Here is a 20155-nt window from a genome sequence, read left to right on the forward strand (position 1 = left end):
CAGAGGGAACGGGGAAAGCCAGCTGCTCTCCCCAAGGGCTCGGCGTGCGCAAGGTGCACTAGTGTGCACCCCCTTGCGCGCGCCGACCCGCACGCATGTTATAAAATCGGGCGTACATTTGTGCGCGTCAGGTAGCGTGCAGAAATGTACACCGTGCACGTATCTTTTAAAATCTGCCCCTATATTTAAATCTAAAGGGTATACAAAGAGAGCCTGACAACAACTGAAAAAGAGAGAGCGTTTTGATGACCTTAAGCTTTGGGGTTTGTTTTGCACATACCATGACAGGAATGAACTAGTACTACTATGTCTCTAGTGCTACTAGGCATATGCAGCACTGCGCAGACACACAGAGGAGACAGTTCCTTCTCCATGGAGCTTATAGTCTATTGGAGACACATCTCTCACCACTAGTGACCTTCTTAATACTTGCATTGTGCCAAAGAAAGCTTTCTTCTGGAGCTCATAGGGTGTAATATTTACAGGGATCAAATCAAGGTGTGCTTGGAAGTTCTGAGGGCACCTAAGGTAACTGGAACTAATTCTGCATTTTGCCATGAAATGTTCTTGGTCTCTGCATCTGTTGGTACTTGATGATCTTCTCTCTCTCTCTCTCCATATGTAGTGCAGAACAGTCACTTTTTACTGATCCTGCTATTAGCAATGTCATTCTTGTTTTTTTCTTCTTTACCACTATGTCTGATTTTCTCTCTTTCAGCTTTTTATCTGTTGAAATGGGAATGTCCCAGTTGATCACAACTTCTCCATTCTGTGCAGTTTAGTCAGAGTACTGATCCCGGTGTTTTTCTAGTACAGGATGTTAAAGTGTGCATGTTATACAGTTTCCAGTGGATCAGCCATGCTACCTTATACTGCCTTTCTGTATACAGGCCTTTGAACATTGGCACATTGCATCCAACAATGAGATGTGTAACTATTTCCAGATATGTGCTACAGAATCTCCATTTTGTCTGTTGTCCCCAGTTCACTGTCCTGTGCTGCAATTACCAATCTGGACTTTGATTTTTAAAAATTCCAAATCCAATTATCAATCTTTCATCTTTAGGTTTAAATTTACTTTTCTTTAACCATCCCTGTATAAGTTTTGACCAACATGTGGTTGTTGGAATAACTCTTTCCTGCTACAGTTGTGCATTTGTCACTGTATATATAGTCACTTGTTTTTCATTGTTTGATGGTCTAACTCTCTGTCTAGGATATGTGTTGTAGGCCCACCTCTGACCTGTTTCCATCCTATCAATATCCTTATGAAGGCATAGCTTCCAGAACTAAACACAGTACCCAAGGTGGAAAGTTCACACTTGGAGACTGCCCTTTCGATGATTTGAAATGCTGGATAGGGAGACTTAGAGGTCTGTGTTCCCAGAAAGTGGCAAATAGACATCGGTGATAATATTCCTAGGAAGTTTGCAAACTTGCTAGACTCCTAGGAAGACCATCGCCTGACTCCCACCCTTCGCCAGCATCTGCCCCTGGGGATGTGGGAGATGGGGGAATTGTGGGGGCCTGTGTGGTGCATTTTCTCAGGTTAGTGCAGGGGTATTAGGTGACCTATTAGGTGACCTAGGTGAATCGTACAGCCTTCAGCCATATGACCCCACCCCAGCTCTCCCCACTCACAATTAAAAATTATGCATTTATTTTAAAATTTCTTATTAACCACTTCCCTGACCAAGAAAGGTAGATTTTACATGAAAAAGGGCATTCAGAGATAAAAACATCACTTACAACAACATGTACATTACTGTATGTCTACACACACTGCTATGGGGCCAACCAGAAAACCTATAAAAAGACACCTGGATCCAAATGGTATTAGCCTATTGTAAAGCATGTTGGGTGTGGTTTTTGCCCTCAGAAAGCCATGAGTAAACTGTATTATAATATAGTAAATCTCCCTTGCCAAAACAGCACTAAGTGCTAGCATGTAAACAGTAACAACCCTACCTATGATAAGCAATACTGCAAATATTACACCAAGCCCTAAAATACCAATACACCTCCTATTAGGAAAAAAGAACAAGTCAGGTTGCTATAGATCCCTTCACTGAAATTACTTGCCAGTAAAATCCCTCACTTTGATCACACATGCATAACACAGATAGACTCTCATCAAATACAGAATAAAGAGACTATAAAGTATAAATAGAAATACCTAGACAAAAATTGAACAGGAAACCTAAAATCAGACTCTGCATGCAGTGTAATAATGGAAAAACAGAAACATAAACATTCCCCAAAACAAAATCAAGAAATATAAAACATCAACCATAATAGTGAATAATACTAATAAAATGAATATTTCAAAACAGCTGGCAAATAGAATAATATACAATAATGAAATTCATAAAAACTTTTAAACATTTCCTAAAAACCAATAACATATTTCAAACTGCAGACACTTCAAATAACACCCAATAATCAAGCCAATATGGATTAAAAATAATTTTTGTTCTCCATACCTGGGAACCTTTGATTTCCAGTCACCCTGAGATTGTCAAGGATTAGTGGAGGGAAGAGGGAATGCACAAAGTTAATTCTCTTTCATTAAAGCTCATACACAAATTACACACATGCTCAATCTCTCTCACACATATACTCATTGTCTCTCATACATAACACACACACATGTGTGCTTTTTCTTTACACACACACATGCATTTTCTCACTCATGCTCACACACATATACATTTTCTCTCTCACATGCACTCTTTCTCAAACACATGCTTACATACACTCTCTCTCAGACATGTATGCTCACACATAAGCTCTTTCACTCATCTGCCTCCCATTCCCTCTTCATTCACTCATAACTCCCTCTCCTCTTGCTTCCCTTTTGACTCACTCCCCTTTCCTTCCCTCCACTTTCACTCATATCCCTTCTGTTTACTCTCAATCACTCACTCCCCTTCCTTTCCCTCCTTTTTGACTCACCCTCCTCTTTCCTCTGTCACACAACTCTTAGCTTTCTACTTACTTCCCTTCCCCTACACTCCTTTCCTTCCCTTTCCGTAACTCACCACCTTCCTTTCCCTCCTCACTTACACCCCTTCCTTTCCCTCTCTTTTGACTCACCCCACCCAGCGCTCCTCTTTATTCTTTCTCCTATTGGCAGAGCAGCAGCTTGGGTCTCCTTATTGGAGGGGTGTGGGAACCTCGCCAGCACATCATTTTGAGGCACTGCAAGGGGCCTTCTTGAACCCGCCAACATGTGATTTTGAGGTGCCACCACTGCGTGGATCGTCTTCATCATGGTGGGGTGGGGGAACCCTGAAAGCACCTCATCAAGGGCACCGGGCTGCATCGATCTTCCTCTTTCCTTTCAGTAGGCTGTGGGAGCCCCGGTGGCTTTCATCAAACAAGGCAAAGTGAGGTGGCAACCATTGTGGTGTTTTTGGGGTGGGGGGGGGGGAGGCATTTTCTGCCACCCCAAAACCCTCAACCTGCCTCATTATAGAACTGCCCCTGAAAGAAGCATTTTATTTTCTGGAAATATATGTTTTGGCTTTCTGATTTCATATCTTGAAGTGAGCACTGGGCCCAAAGTGCGAAGAGTGACTTGCCATTAGTATACGGTATATTTTAAATGATAACTTATTTTGACATTTCCTGACATTTTTGTAACTTGAAAATAAGATTGAAAGTTTAAAAGCTTATTGAAGCAGGCTTTTTCTTGAGTTCATCAATAAGTTTAATAATCCTTCCACCACGTAAGTGCAAATATTAAGTTCTTAGCACACCGAACCTGTCAGATGGCATTTTCTTATTTTGCTCGCCATCTCTTAGTAAGCTAAGCTGATTTCTTTCCAAAACGAATCTGTTTGCTCACAGAAATGGGAGGCTCCTGGGGGTTTGTGCCAGCGTTGATAATTGCCGTCTGTTTGTTGGTGGAATCCCGAAGTCAAAGAAGCGGGAAGAAATTTTAGCAGAGATGAGGAAAGTCACAGACGGAGTCCTCGACGTCATCGTATACCCCAGCGCAGCAGATAAAACGAAAAACCGAGGCTTTGCCTTCGTGGAGTATGAAAGCCATCGAGCAGCAGCAATGGCAAGGAGAAAGCTTTTACCAGGTTTGTGGGTTTCTTTCTTTTTTTTTTTGTTGCTGTCATTTTGACCTAGCAGTTTCCCCCTGCTCCCAGAGGTTTTTTTTTCTCCCATTTTCTCTCCCCTCCTTAACTCGCCCTGCTCAGTACGGTGGAAACGCTGGCACTCTGCATAGAGTCGGGAAAGAACAGCATGAGAGGACCTGAGGGAAGGTGAAACTGGGAGGGGGTGTGAGGGGAAGAGGGTGATGATGATGGGGAAGGATAAGGGGAATGGAACAGCTCCCCTATGAGGAAAGACTAAAGAGGTTAGGACTTTTCAGCTTGGAGAAAAGACGGCTGAGGGGGGACATGATAGAGATGTTTAAAATCATGAGAGGTCTAGAACGGGTAGATGTGAATCGGTTATTTACTCTTTCGGATAGTAGAAAGACTAGGGGGCACTCCATGAAGTTAGCATGTGGCACATTTAAAACTAATCGGAGAAAGTTCTTTTTTACTCAACGCATAATTAAACTCTGGAATTTGTTGTCAGAGGATGTGGTTAGTGCAGTTAGTATAGCTATGTTTAAAAAAGGATTGGATAAGTTCTTGGAGGAGAAGTCCATTACCTGCTATTAAGTTCACTTAGAGAATAGCCATTGCCATTAGCAATGGTTACAAGGAATAGACTTAATTTTTGGGTACTTGCCAGGTTCTTATGGCCTGGATTGGCCACTGTTGGAAACAGGATGCTGGGCTTGATGGACCCTTGGTCTGACCCAGTATGGCATATTCTTATGTTCTTATGTTCTTAAGGAGAGCTGGAGAAAGCGGCAAAAATGCTGAAGAGAGAGGAAGAAGAATTATTCTTCTTCCTCTCTCTTCAATGAAGAATTATTCATTGTTTTCGGGTACACATGACAGAGGCAAAAATCACAATGCAGATGACAGTGCGCATTTTCGGCACACAGGTGCCACCAACAATGTAGGTCTATTCCAGTTTCCTTGCCTTAACATGCTTAAGTTATCTAACTGTAGGTATAAAAAATCTTTCTGGAATGTGTATCTAATGGAGAAAATAACAGCGTTGAGAAATGACACATCCAATAAGGTTACACAAACTTGCAAAGCCATTGAGGATTATGTGGGAAAGCAGAGCAGAAAGCAATGCAGGAGGAGATGGGGAAAGAGTGAATGCCTAGACAATATATGAGGGTAGGGAGGAAAGGCAAAGGGAAGGAGGGAGGGGAGGAAAGGAGGCAAACAAAAGCATGGAGAGGATATAAAATGGGAGAATAAGATATGTACATAGGGAGGCTAATTTTATAATTCTGCAAGTCAGGGTAAAGTCTGCATGTAACTTTTCCACACAAGTTCGCTTTGAAAATTTCATGGTAAGAAACCAGGCGCCTGCACAAACACATCCACACAAAGTTACGCTTGCTGTATTGAGGGCATAACTTGTGCTGTATTGCTTACACTCATGCTTTATAAAATAAAAAGTTTCAAGTGAATTTTCAAAGGAGTTATACATGCAAACATAACATATCATTGTAGCAATTTTCAAAAGCCATTTACCCAGGTTAATGTGCTTACTGCAGTAAAACCTATGGACAATTGAATGGCATGTACTGTAGCGATTTCCAAAAGCCCACTTACACGAGTAAAGTGCATTTACATGTGTAAAACCCAATTTTAAGCATGTAAATGATTTTGAAAATCAGGCTCTATGCACATAAGACCCAACTCCACCCCACCTCCACCCTCCAGAGTGCCTCCTTTCAGTTAATGTTATTAAGTGTTGATGTGCTCAAAACAAATTGTATGTACGACTATTCTTTAATAAAATGCAAATTGGAAGAAATAAGAACATAAGAACATGCCATACTGGGTCAGACCAAGGGTCCATCAAGCCCAGCATCCTGTTTCCAACAGAGGCCAATCCAGGCCATAAGAACCTGGCAAGTACCCAAAAACTAAGTCTATTCCATGTTACCATTGCTAATGGCAGTGGCTATTCTCTAAGAGGTAGATCTTAAAACAGTAGGCGTGCGTACCCCCGTTGGCGCAACCAGCGCCAACAAAAGTACGCCAGATTTTACAAGATATGCGCGTAGCTGCATGTATCTTATAAAATCTGGGATCGGCGTGCGCAAGGCTGTGCAAAATCGGCAGCCTGCGTGCACCGAGCCGCGCAGCCTGCCTCCGTTCCCTCCGAGGCCGCTCCAAATTCGGAGCGGCCTCGGAGGGAACTTTCCTTTCGCGTCCCCCAACCTTCCCCTCCCTTCCCCTATCTACCCCACCCCCCAGCCCTACCTAAATCCCCCCCCCTACCTTTTGTTGTGCAAGTTACGCCTGCTTGAAGCAGGAGTAACTTGCCCGCGCCGCCTCGGCATCCCCCGGCACAGGCCGAGGCAGAGGAATCTTGCTTCACTCTGATGTGTGATCATTTCCTACTCAAACCCACAAAGGAAAAATTCCAACATTCCACTAGAAAATTCAAACACCTGATGAATGATTTTTATATAGAAGAAAAAGTCTAATGATTATAGCTGAGCCGGGTGGGTTAAAACCTAACTTACTCCAGGCATTTGAAGTCTTTTTCCTCCTTATAAAAATTATTTATCAGGTGTTTGCCTTTTCTAATGAAGTGTTGGAATTTTTTCTTTGAGGGTTTGGCATAGTGCACTTTTTTGCCTCCCTGTGCTTTTGTGGTTACTTACCTGATCAATTCCTAGTGACTGCCCCCTTGATAAGAAACTGACAGCACCTCACTGGTTTGACTTTCTGATATGTAGGAAGGATAAGGCACTGAAGTCTACAGAAGTGAATGATGCGGTTAGAGGAGTGGCTGTGCCCTGATGAGAGTGCTACACACGCAGTGAGCGTGAGTGAAGGGGCTTATAATAATATCAATCAAATATATTTTGAAAAATATCTTTAAATAACTTGGTATTTCTAAACATTTTTGACAGGAAGGATTCAGTTATGGGGACATCCAATTGCAGTAGACTGGGCAGAGCCAGAAGTTGAAGTAGATGAAGACACAATGTCATCAGTTAAGATCCTATATGTGCGAAACCTTATGCTCACAACCACAGAAGAGACAATTGAGAAAGAATTTAACAACATCAAACCAGGTATAAAATCTACTTGGACTGCTTACTGAACTTGAAAATTCATTAAAATGGCAGATATTCTATAATGAACAGCAAACTATATTATTCCTTTCTCTTCCAAGATTGGTAAGGCATCAATAAATTAATTAAAATATGACAGGTTTTACACCTATGTAAGGATGTCACCAAAGTGTTCCTTTCTACATGCATTAGAGCAGTGGTGTCCAACCCTGTCCTGGGGACCGCCCAGCCAGTCAGGTTACGGAGGCAGTGCATGCAAATTTTCTCTGATGCATATTCATTGTGGATATCCTGAAAACCCGACTGGCTGAGGGGTCCCCAGGACAGGGTTGGGAACGACTGCATTAAAGTCTTCGGATTCACTGGCTGTATGAGGTCAGAGAGGGTAGGAGTGTATAGTGTTCCCTAACATTTCCCAACAAGAGATGTTTTCAGGAATGTAATTTCATAAAACTCATGAGCCCAATTTGGCTTGTGTTCTTTTATCCAGTCTTCCATCCTAATATAGCCCTGGTTTAAATTTGGAGACTGTATGCATATTTTTAGTTGTGCTTTGCTTAACTTTGTTTAACTTTGCCTAACTTTGCTTAACTTCTACCATTAGTCAGATTGGCTGGATGCTTCTGCTGGATGGTCTTTTACTTTAAGGAATGTGGTGAGAGAACTGACTTGTAGAGGAAATATTGCCCTGGTCTATATAAGTCTGAGCTTCTGAATATGAGAGATTTTTTAGACTCTGGAGAAGAGAAGTAGTTTGGAAAACAAGGGAACAGGGTTCCTGCATATCCTGTAGAGAGTCCCAGGGTTTCAAGACATCTTGTGGAGCCTGCTGGTTCTTCCAGTCCAAAATGCAAAAAATCTCCACTCAGTAGGTAAACAACATAATACAAAGCTAAAAGAAAAAATGATCCACTTTAACACTTGGAAAGATCAATATTATTGTGGAAATAAACTGCTTGATTTCTGCTCAATTAATATATAAAATGGTGGGTGATGGTTGTTTCATACTTTCACAATCTACGGTACCAACCAGGTTACCTTGTGTTTAAAATTGTAATCATTAACTTATCACCAACCACCTTTCTTTTAGTAATCACAGTGTTGCAGCGGAGGTGGACCCTTGGACTGAGGTGGGGTTGACGCAACCCATAGGTAGGGACCTACTGGTCTCCACCATCAGCAGGCAGAAAGGGCTGAAGGGCAGAGGCTGCTGGAGCTTCACCTATACCAGCCTTCGTTCCCCGTGGGCTGAGCCTTTGGGTGCCGGGGCCAGCAGGACTTAGGTAGGCCTCGAGGGTAGCTAAAGATGAAAGATGGTTCAGCCCAGAGACAGCAGCCAGTAGATGGCGTAGTCCTATCCTGGACTGGATTCGGTACAGGAACTCGGGTGCCAAGGGAACAAGGAGAAACTGGAGGCGCTCGAGCAAGGGAAGGCCTAAGCCTTATCAGTCCATGTCCAGAGGATAGGTGAAGATCAGGGCCGGTGGCAAGTAGGAGTTGAGGCAAGCAACGTAGAACTCTGGACACAGGAAAGTCTACAGCATAGTCATTCGTAGCACTAGTCAGGGCACGGAGATAGCAGGCGTAGTTGGGTGAAGCAATGGTCAGGGCAAGGAGAAGCAGGAGTCCTCAGACAAAGCAATGGTCAGGGAACAGAGATAGCTGGCGTGGTCAGGCGAAGCAATAGTTAGGCTTGGAGAAAACAGGCATAGTCAGACATAGCAATTGTCAGGCTTGGAGAAGGCAGGTAAGGTCAGGCAAAGCAATGGTCAGGCTTGGAAAAGGCTGAAGACTAGTCAAGCGTAGCGAAGGTCTGGGTCTGGAGATAGTTGATGCGTGGTCAGGCGATGCAAGGTCGAGGTCCAAGTAGGCAATCTAAATGTAGCAGGAATCAGGAACTTGAGGCCAGGAGGCAACTAGGAGCAAGGGAACCTGTTGCAAAGGCAACTACAGAAGACTAGACCCGGCCTTAAATACCGGGCTATGTGACATCACCAAGAGTAGGACCAGCAGCCTTAGTGTGCCGTAGGTCCTTTAAATGTCCCAGTGAGGCGCACGCCTAAGAAGGCGGGCCGGCCGAGAAAGCGGCGATGGCGTCTCTGCCATGCCGCAAAGGCGTCGACCACCGGCAAGGCCATTGCAAGGGAGGCAGCGCTGGAGGCACTCCCCCCACGCTGGAAGGGACCGGAGTCTGTCCCCGGGAATGATGGAATGTGAGGAAGGCCGGCCACGGGTATCATGGCCGGCGGACGTAACACACATTACCACAAAAACATGATTATAAAAAAACATTTTTTTTGCAGTTAAAATTGACCGTCAAGAGTCTTTGAATAACGTTCACTGATTAACCAATTACTTAGTCACCTCTCCAAAACTGATTTCCAGTATAATTGCTGAATCGAACGTTGCACTATATATTATTGTAAAAGATACCAGATATTCAACCAACTTGTTCTTGAAATGTCTCAAAAAAGTAGTTATCTTAATACTACCAACATGGTCAAATTTTGGAGCTAGTCCTTCCTCAGTGGATCAAGAATGGAAAATTATTCTTATGACTAAATCTTGAAAGAACACGTAATGGATGGCGTTTAAATAGTGGAAGAAACAGTCAATAAAAATAGTAAAGGAGGACTACGTCACAGGAGTGATGTCCAATCCAATTCATCATTCATGCCCTTTGGAATTACTGTCTGCAAAGTGAAAATCCAATACTGTTTTAGGTCATTCAATATATCTCCTCCACAAATAGTATGATGTATTTTATCTATAACTGTCCACTGCAATTGATTGAATGTGTGTTGTTTTTCAACACAATGAGCCACTATTAGAGCCATCATCATTAAAGTATTTAATCTAGAACGATGTTTGATTAAACAAATCTTCACTGGACAACTTGTGTGCCCTACATACACTTTTAGACAAGAGCAAACAATAATATAAACCATATCAGTGGAATCACAATCTGTAATTGACTTTCTCTTCACCTGGTATCCTGTAACTGGGCCTATCCACGTTTCCCTTGATAACATTGCTACATACATTGTATTGATTGCATTTTCGATGACTTTCCGATAGCTTAATAGTTCTATTGATGAAATAAGAATGCACAATCTGATCACGTTTGTTGGAACCTTGTGATGTAGCTATTAATGGGGGCTCCTTAAAAATTTCATGAAGAGCTAAAACATGCCAATGTTTTTTGATCAATGCCACTATAGCTGAAGTGGCCGTGCTTGAAGTACACACACTAAATGATTGCTTTCCTTTTTTGGTTTATATTTTAGTAATTCACTCCTCTCAGAATATTTTGCACATTTATATGCATGTTTAATATCTCTGTATGGATACCCCCTAACCCTAAATCTTTCAGCTAATAATTTAGCATGTGCCTCAAACTCGGCCAGTGTACAGCATATTTGGTGAATCTGAAAAAATTGACTAACCAGGTATCCCTCTTTTAAAAGATGTGGCATGATGGCTATGGTACCATAATAAATTGTTTTTATATGTTGACTTGCGATGGACTGTTGTTCTAATATTTCATCCTTGAATTTGAACCAACACGTCTAAATATGCTATTGAATTTCTGTTGCATTGAAACATGAATTGGAGATGTTTATCTAAAAAATGAATCCACTTAATAAATGTTAACAAATCCAGCTCAGATGCTGTCCATATCATGAATATGACATCAATATACTGGTACCACTTGATGATATATTGCCACCATTGAGAAGTGTAAATTTTGCTTTTCTCAAAAAACAGTCACATAGAGATTGGCTACTGATGGAGATAATGAGGACCCCCATAGGAATATCATAAGACTGATGGTAGAAATGGTCATTAAAAATAAAATAATTTGAACCAATTCTACCAAAAATTGTTTGGGGAATCGTTTCATCCCCTTTATCAGTTTGATCAACCTTCTCTGCACCTTTTCTAATTCTACTATATCTTTTTTTAAATACTTGGATCATAAATGTACACAGTACTCAAGGTTCAGTCGAACCATGGAGCAATACAGAGGCATTATAATAGTCTATGTTTATTCTCCATTCCTTTCCTAAAAATTCCTAGCATTCTATTTGTTTTCTTTGCTGCCACCACACACTAAGCAGAATATATCAACATATTATCCACAATGACGCCTAGATATTTTTTCCTGGGTGATGACTGCCAATGTAGAACCTTGCATTGTGTAACTATAATTAGGGTTTCTCTTCCCTGTGTTTATCACTTTGCACTTGTCCACATTAAATGCCATCTGCCATTTGGATGCCCAGTCTCCCAGTCTCACAAGGTCCTCTTGCAATTTCTCACAGTCCTCCTTTTTTCCACTCCCTATGCAGACAAGCATCTTTCTGTTTTTGCCATCACCTTTTCTACCTGTTTGGCCATCTCAACATCATCAGATACAATCACCCTTAAATCCCACTCTTTTTTCATGCTTAGAAGAATTTCACCCTATACTGTATCTCTCTCTTTGGTTATTGCAGCCCAAATGTATAACTCTACATTTTTTAAGCATTAAATCTTAGCTACCAGTCCCTAGACCATTCCTCATCTTTTGCTAGATCCCTTCATGTGTTTTCCACACCTTCCTAGCTATCTACTCTGTTGCAGATTTTGGTATCATTGGCAAAAAGACAAAGCTTTCCCAACAATCCTTCTGCAGTGTTGGTCATGAAAATGTTGAAAAGAACCATTCCAAGGATCAATCCCTGTGACACACCACTAGTAACGTCCCTTTCCTCGGAGTGAACCTTTTGTCGCCTCCCACTCAACCAGTTTCTAACCCATTCAGTCACTTTAGTGTCCATACCAAGGGCGCTCAATTTATTTTTAAGTTGACCATGTAGAACTGTGTCAAAGGTCTTACTGAAATCAAAGTACACTACATCTAGCACTTTCCCTTGATTTAACTCCGCAGTTACCCAAAGAATTTGATCAGATTCATTTAACAAGACCTATCTCTGACAAAGTCATCCTGCTTCGGATCTTGTAAATTATTGAATTCCAGAAAATGCATTATCCTCTTTTTTAGCAGCAAATCCATTAATTTGATCACCACAAAGGTCAAACTAACTGTCTTATAATTCCCAATCTCCTTCTTATGTTGTGTCCTACCCTCCACCAGAGGACACTAGCGAGTCCAGCTCAGGGAACCTCCATGAATTCACTCCCCTGGCTAGCCAAGCCCCTCTCTTTTGCCTGCACCTCACCCAGACTCCAGCCTTATTTAGTACTGTCTCTCCCAGGACTCTACACTTCAGCATTGAGTCCTTCTTGGCTCCCTGCTCTAGCCATCCATGCCTTGCACCTTCCCTTATTCTGACCTGTGGCTTCCGAGACTTCTGATCTCTGTTCTGACTTCTTTGCTCCTGTGGCCCTTGGGCCTTCTATTCCCAGTTGTTCCCTGTTTTGCTCTGTGGCCCACAGACCTTCTGATCCTGTTTCTGTCCTGTGGCCTCTTGGCCTTCAGCTCTGCCTGACCTCAGGGCTAGCCTGAGACCTCTCTAGATCTTTTCCAATTCTAGGCCCCTCTCTATTACTTGACCTCTGCCTAGCCTGAGACCTCTTAGGTCTCTTCCTTGTATCTAGGCCTCTCTTTGCTTTGTCTCACAAGGCCTTCCCATTGTAGTTCTCAGGTTTTTATGTTTCATGTTCTGTGTAGTCCTTGCCCTGGTTTGTCCTGTCTTGTCCTAGTCTGTCTCACCTAATCCCAGTTCCAGTTCTACACTTACCTGCACCTTGATCCTGTATTCCAGTTTCACCCTTACCTGTTCTCAGTTTCAGTGTTCCAGTTGTATGCTTAGCTGCATCCAGTTCCATACTTACCTGCACCTTGATCCTGTATTCCAGTTTCACCCTTACCTGTTCTCAGTTTCAGTGTTTCAGTTCCATGCTTATCTGCATCCAGTTCCACATTTACTTGTACTCTGTTCCTGCATTCCTGAGTTAACACTTACCTCCACGCAACTTCAGTTTTTTCCTGAGCTCCAGTCCAATCTACACTCCGCTCCAGAGCTCCAGCCCAGCCTTTACTTCAGTCCCCAGTTCCAGTCCAGCCTGCACTTGTTCCTTGCTCCAATCTCCCTGGACTGCCCATACCTACATCCAGCCTTGCCATCCTGTGCCTCTCCCAGAGGTGGTATCCACAACACCCCCTCTACAGTTGCTCTCACAACATCTTATTTCTACTTTTGTGAACAGGAACCACATCCACATGTCTCCAGTCCTCTGGAACTACTCCTGAATCTATAGATGCATCAAAAAGGTCAGTCAGCTGAGCTGCCAGAACATCTCAAGCTCCTTTAATAACTTTGGATGTATTCCATTCCGCCCCATTGCGTTATCTACTTTAAGTTTAGTTTGCTACTTACAAACATACTTTTCTGAAAATCATTTGAGATTTACCTAACTTCTAGTCATATTTGTGTTTCTTTTAAGAGGTCCTGCTTCTGGTCCTTCCACAGTGAACACTGAACAGATATATGTGTTAAGCAATTTTTCTTTTCCTCATCAGCTTCTATATATTTCTCCCCTCCATCTCTAAGTCTCACTATGCCACTTTTGCACTTTCTTATATAACTAATAAATCTAGAAAAAAGGGCAATGGAAGCAGTCTGAGAGTTTGGGTAAAAGCAGTTAGATGTCACAAAAGGGGAAAATGTTTGGTTTTCTTTTCCCTGTCCTGTAGAGTTCTAAACTCCTTTGCCCTCTGAGTCCAGTCCAATCCAACATCTTACCCAACCATTATTTTTTGGAATCCACAGAGCTAGGACTAGGACAGAAACCCCCCAGCATCAAGACTCTGTTTTATGTGCCCTAGCAAGGGATACACTGGGAATATAGCTAAGGTTCAAGGTTGGAGTTTTCAGCCCTTCAGGAGGAGAGAGATTTCTTGGGATCCAAGAAGGATTATGAAATTGAGAGAATCAAGAGAGGTAAAAAGCAGTGAAAGAGGAGTTAGTCCCATACTCCCTGCATTTCACTGAAGATTTTGAAACTGGATTTCTGGTTGGAGTCAGAATAAGGACTGCCAGTCTGAAAATATCTATGTCTGAGTTGCTGCTCAACAGAGTATTAGTAGGAGACAACTGTATCTGTCCAGGAGTGTAATTCAGTTCAGCTATCACAGAGAGAGCACATCAAACAGTAGGTAGTACCAACAAAGGGAAAGCTCAAGTAGACATCCATTCTCCTAAGAGTAGCTCGGAGTTTGTGAATAGAAGAGAATGAAACCCCCTAGTGTGTGAAGGCTTGCAGTGACTACTGACTATAATATTTTGGACTGTGTACTGTCTTTTGCTTCTCTGTATGGCTTGCACTATGCTCCAAGGTGCACTCTATTGATTTATTCATCTATATCACTTACTCCAGTAAAAGGATTTAATTTTGAACAGTCCCAAATGGTGTGTTGTATATTTTTACTGGAAATTTGCCAGAAGACCTCCAAACTACTTAAAGACCTTTAAAGATTTTACCTTTTCCCCTGTTGGGAAAAGAACCAAAAAGCATGGATCAGATCTTGATTTTAGCAATCCCAAGTATTTTAGCAATCCCAAGTGAGCCCCTGCATGAGACTAGGGTCAACGGCTACACCAACTAGAACTTTGTGCAGGTCAGATAATATATTAACAAGTTACCTGTCCTTAGGCTGGACTCCTACCCCCATTCATTTTATAGGCTGTGCACCACAGCAGTCTCAGTCCATCTGAAGGGATTGGGTCAGAATTCTCGGAATAAATTGCAGACTGCAGTCTTTAGTGAAGGGAGAAAGAGGCGCCATCTCAATTAGCTGATCCTCCAAAGGAAGGAGGGAGGTGAAATAGAAGGAATTTAAAATAAGATAGAGAAATGAAAGACAAAAGAAGGAAAGGATCCTAGAAAATGTGAGGGAGGGGATTGGGAGCAGGAAGCTTTAGGGATAACAGGATGAATCCTTGGGAGGGTGGAAGTAAGGCAGGCGGAGAGAGGAAGGGAAACTGGATTTGTTAGTGGAGGAGGAGATGGGAGATGGAGCATTGGGAGGGAAGAAGCATTATAAGGACAAGGTGGTGTTATATGTAAAGAATATAAGAAAGAAAAAGAGTGAAAGTGTAAGGAGAGAGGACAGGGTCTGTTATGGGGTGACAAGTGGAAAAAAGTGAAAAGAAGAGAAACACAAAGGCAATCAGAGAAGAAAAATGATCAGACAGAAAGTCAGATCTAGATGGAAAGGACAACATCAAGATGGTGACTACATTTTTACTTATGATTTAGAAAACAAATCATAGGAAAAAGTTTATAGAAAGTTTGCTGATGAGTGGATATGGACAAAAAATAGTGCATACTTGTTCCAAAATGTAAAAAAATGAAAAGAAAATAGAGGACAATATGAACAATAATGAAAATCGACTCCAAATGGCATTTTTTGGCCTGCACACCCCTATTTATAATTAGATGCCTCATTATTGAATCATTGTTCATGCTAGAAAAACTGGTGAATGGCAGTGAGGTTTTGCAGAGCAAATTAGTGCTGCTCACCCCTGCTTTTCCAAAGAAAACAGTAAGGGGTAATTTTCAATGAGTTATGCGGGAGTTGCATGCATAAGTAGCATGTATGCGCGTATGTGCTATTTTATGAACCTTGAGAGGATGTGCAGACTTGCAGTGCCATGCGGAAATATGAACAGGGAAAGCAAGGGTTGGTTTAGGAGAGCTCCACGGAGGGGTTTGAATTTGACTTGTGCAATTGAAATCAAACTTGCCTTTAGTCAGCAGTTTTTGGGTGGGAGGTCTGGGTGTACTAGTGGGGGTTCAGGATGAAGTGCTGGAAGGTCTAGGAGAACTGGTGAAAGTCTGGTTGAACAAATACAGGAATCATTGAACAGGTGATTCCAAGTACTCGTGCAAGTATTTTCAGAAGCAGGGTACACCCATACTTTTAAAAATACCTGCCTCCCCATTTAATTCTGTTATTACATATGTTAAATATAGTGGGGCAGATTTTCAAAGGGATACATGCGTACCCCCCGAAAACCTGCCCCAAGCTTCCCCTGCACACGCCAAGCCTATGTTGCATAGGCTGCCAACGCGCGCAAAGCCCCAGGACGCGCGTAAGTCCCGGGGCTTTCCTGGGAGGGGGGGCGTGTCGGGGGCTTGTTGTGGCCGGCGTGTCATCGGGGGCGTTTCAGGGGTGGGGCCGCGGGCATGGTTCCGGCCCGGGGGAATAAAGGTAGGGGAGGAATTAGTTAGGGAATGGGTTAGGTAGGGGAAGGGAGGGGAAGGTGGGGGGAGGCGAATGTAAAGTTCACTCCGAGGCCGCTCCGATTTCGGAGCGGCCTCACAGGGAACAGAGGCAGGCTGCGTGGCTCGGCGCGCGCAGGCTGCCGATTTTGCGCAGCCTTGTGCGCGCCGACCTCGGATTTTAAAAGATATACGCGGCTACGCGCATATCTATTAAAATCTGGCGTATACTTGTTTGTGCCGGACGCACATACTTTTCTAAAATCTGCCCCAGTGTGTGTAGCTTTACAAAATGATTATAGAAAGTGTGCATGTTCTTGCATCGCTTGCTTACTCATTGCTAGCATTTGCATATTATAGGGGTGTGCATTCATTCCCTACGAATTGGGAATCCGCAACGTATAGGGCCTTATTCATTGTATTCGTGGGGAAGCGAAACATATCGCGATTCCCCACGAATACCACGAATCTTCGCTGAATTATTCAGCCGCCTAGGAGCCAATTTAAACAAACCCCCACCCTCCTGACCCCCCCCCCCCCCAAGACTTACCAAAACTCCCTGGTGGTCCAGCACAGGGTCCGGGAGCCATCCCCTGCACTCACACCCTCGGCTGCCGGTTTCAAAATGGCGCCGATAGCCTTTGACCTACTATGTCACAGGGGCTACCGGTGCCTTTGGTCAGCCCCTGTCACATGGCCATCGGCGCCATCTTGTGCTCCTACCAAATGACAGGGGCTGGACCACCAGGGACTTTTGGCAAGTCTTGGGGGACCCTCCTGACCCCCACAAGACTTGCCAAAGGTCCAGCGGGGGTCCGGGAGTGACCTCCTGCACTCCGGCCATTGGTTGCCAGTATTCAAAATGGCGCCAATAGCCTTTGCCCTCACTATTTTACAGGGGCTACCAGTGCCAGTGGTCATCCCCTGTCACATGGTAGGAGCACAAGATAGCGCCGATGGCCATGTGACAGGGGCTGTCCAATGGCACCGGTAGCCCCTGTGACATAGTAGGTCAAAGGCTATCGGCGCAATTTTGAAATCGGCAGCCGAGGGTGTGAGTGCAGGGGATGGCTCCCGGACCCCCCGCTGGACCACCAGGGAGTTTTGGTAAGTTTTGGGGGGGGTCAGGAGGGTGAGGGGTTGTAGTTAATTTTTTAACAGGGAAACGAATAGGAATTGACGTATAGAATGTATCGGGAGGCCCCCTTGCCGAATGCAACATATCTACCCCCCCCCCCCCCCCGACGAATACGAATCCCAAATGCAACGTATACAATGGAGAAAAATAAATGCACATGAAAATATAAACAAAATATTCATAACGACACTAAACATTAAAACATTATTAATAATAACAATATGGAGTGAGATAACAGAAATAGTATCAGTATGCATCAGTCTATACAAAAACCTCCACACTCGTTTAATGGTATTGATCTGAAAAGTTGACTTAGCAAGCTCTCTTGTGTGCGTGGCTCAAAAAACCAAAGTTCTGTCCAGAACAAATCAGAAACAATCTCCTTTAGTGTAGTACCAGGCATAGCTAGCTGGATCACTGGGCCTAGGTGGTAATGCTCATGATGATATTCAATGTGCAAGTTTATGTATTAAATATCAGATCCACTGTATGTTTGGAGGCTTAAGGTGAAAAATCTCTGTCCCAATAACTCTCCATTTACTCAGTTATTGCAATGAATCTTGTCTTTTTCCCGGTAGTGTAGAAACACAAATAAACCCATGATACAATTGGATAACTCGCCCCTACTTTGAGTTCTGGGATGGAAACTTCCTTCAGGCTTCTTCTGCTCACTGATTGAACCCTTCTCTTCTTGTATGCTGTGGTGCAGCATTTAGTTGGGGCCTATAGAGTGTTGCTTTTCCCACTCTCCTGGTATCTCTGCATCCGGATGGCAGCCCAGATTTCTGACTTTTTCTTTTGCACCAGGTAAGGTGCCTTGCTTCTGGGGAGGACTCAACCAGACTGCATCCTCTCTCAGGCTTCAATCAGACTGCATCCTCTCTACAGCCTGAAACCAAGTCTGCCTTGGACTGTCTTTTCAGGACCAATAATGCAGTCCTATATAGCCTCCTATGCTTGCCATCAAGCCATGCTCTATGGCATCATCTCCTGGGTGCCAGACTCAATTGGTTGGTTTCTCTAGGCATAAATGTCCTGCAGATACGCTCTAGCTGCCTGCACACTCTGACTCACTGGTTCAGGAAATGAGTATCTCAGTAGTTCACAGCATATCACATGTTGATGAAAGACCAGCTTGGAAACTGCTCTCTATGGTCATGAACCTTATAAAGGTTACTTCTGTGTTACCGGTGTATAAAGTCAGATGTCATTCACTGTTTCAAATCTAGTTCTCTGACTGCATAGTAACCTCAGCCAAAACTCTGGAAACAGGGTGCCTGTCCACTGTCCTGCTTCTTAGGCACATTTTCCTGCTTTGAATCAATGAGATAGCCACGGGTGGGCCTGGGTGGGGCCATGGCCCACCCACTTTGTGCTCAGGCCCACCCAATAAGCATTGCTCAGTGCCGAGAAGAGGAGGCCCATTTCAGGGTTGTCACAGAGCTCAACCCATGCAGCCCAAGAAGAGAAGGCCCATCACAGAGCCATCACAGACCTCATCCTATGTGGCCCAAGAAGAGGAGGCCCATTGCAGGGCCATCACAGAGCTCATCCTGTGTGACCCAAGAAGGGGAGGCCCATTGCAGGGTCATCACAAAGCTCATCCCATGCAACCTGAGAAGAGAAATCTCATCACATTGGCCTGAGAAGAGGAGGTCCATCGCAGAGCTCATCTCAAGTGAGAAAAGAAGGTCCAACACAGAGCAATTGCGGAGCTCATCCCGCACAGCCCAAGAAGAAGAGGCTCTTCACAGGAAGGATGCCCAGAAGAGATGGAGAGTCATGATAGAGTGTGTGGGAGTGAGAAGCCTATACGAGTATATGTGTGAGAAAGTGAGATCATGGGAGTGAGGAGCCTGTGTGCTAATTTCACTACTCTCCCACCCAAATACAATCTGCTACTACTTTCTCCTATGCTAATGTTACCTGCTGATGTTTTTAATTGTAAAATTGATTCGTCTATGTTAATGTGTTCCCTACACCCTGACTACCTGCAGTAAACAATCTTTATACTCACACCGATCAACTACATACCATACTACAACCCATCCATTACTCAGCAAAATGGGTTATCAACACATCCAACACATTCCCACCATCACACACTTCTACACTTCATATAAAGTGATCCGAGACACCTACCATACAATACAACACAGATCACTTATACCCGTAATGGCGTCTCCCCTTACACAACTGATTGGCTTAATGACCTTCTCTATACTACTTCTAAATACTCAATCTATTGTAAAAAAAACCACCATAATATATGACATACTCACTGACGAATCTCCTGACATATGTGCCATTACAGAATCCTGGTTAAAGGATACTGATACTGCATTAATCAACCAACTCCCCACTGACCTATATAGCATCTTCTCCATTCCTAGACCCAAAAAGAAAGGGGGTGGACTACTCCTTGCCGCCAAAAAGAAATTCAACTTCTCTCTCCAAGCCACACTCCCCCCACCCAAATTAGAGATCAGCTTCTTTAGATCCAGCTCTCTCCAACTCTGCTTAATTTATGCCCCCCCTGGCATCCTAGAAAAGAACCCCTCCCCCCTCATAGAATACATCTCTAAACATATAAACAT

The 20155-nt window shown here is 43.5% G+C and overlaps 1 protein-coding gene across 5 annotated transcripts in view; it reads left to right on the plus strand.

The window, feature by feature from the left end:
- The window catches only part of A1CF (APOBEC1 complementation factor), a 147014-nt gene that overhangs the window by 78607 nt on the left and 48252 nt on the right, over positions 1–20155 (plus strand). For all 5 annotated transcript variants that reach the window (XM_029609786.1, XM_029609785.1, XM_029609788.1 and 2 more), the window contains 2 exons: positions 3853–4091; positions 7022–7186. In XM_029609786.1, the coding sequence (XP_029465646.1) occupies positions 3853–4091; positions 7022–7186 (404 nt within the window). The remainder of the gene's footprint in view (positions 1–3852; positions 4092–7021; positions 7187–20155) is intronic.

Source organism: Rhinatrema bivittatum, chromosome 7, assembly GCF_901001135.1.
Source record: "Rhinatrema bivittatum chromosome 7, aRhiBiv1.1, whole genome shotgun sequence".
In the NCBI taxonomy this organism is placed as follows: domain Eukaryota; kingdom Metazoa; phylum Chordata; class Amphibia; order Gymnophiona; family Rhinatrematidae; genus Rhinatrema; species Rhinatrema bivittatum.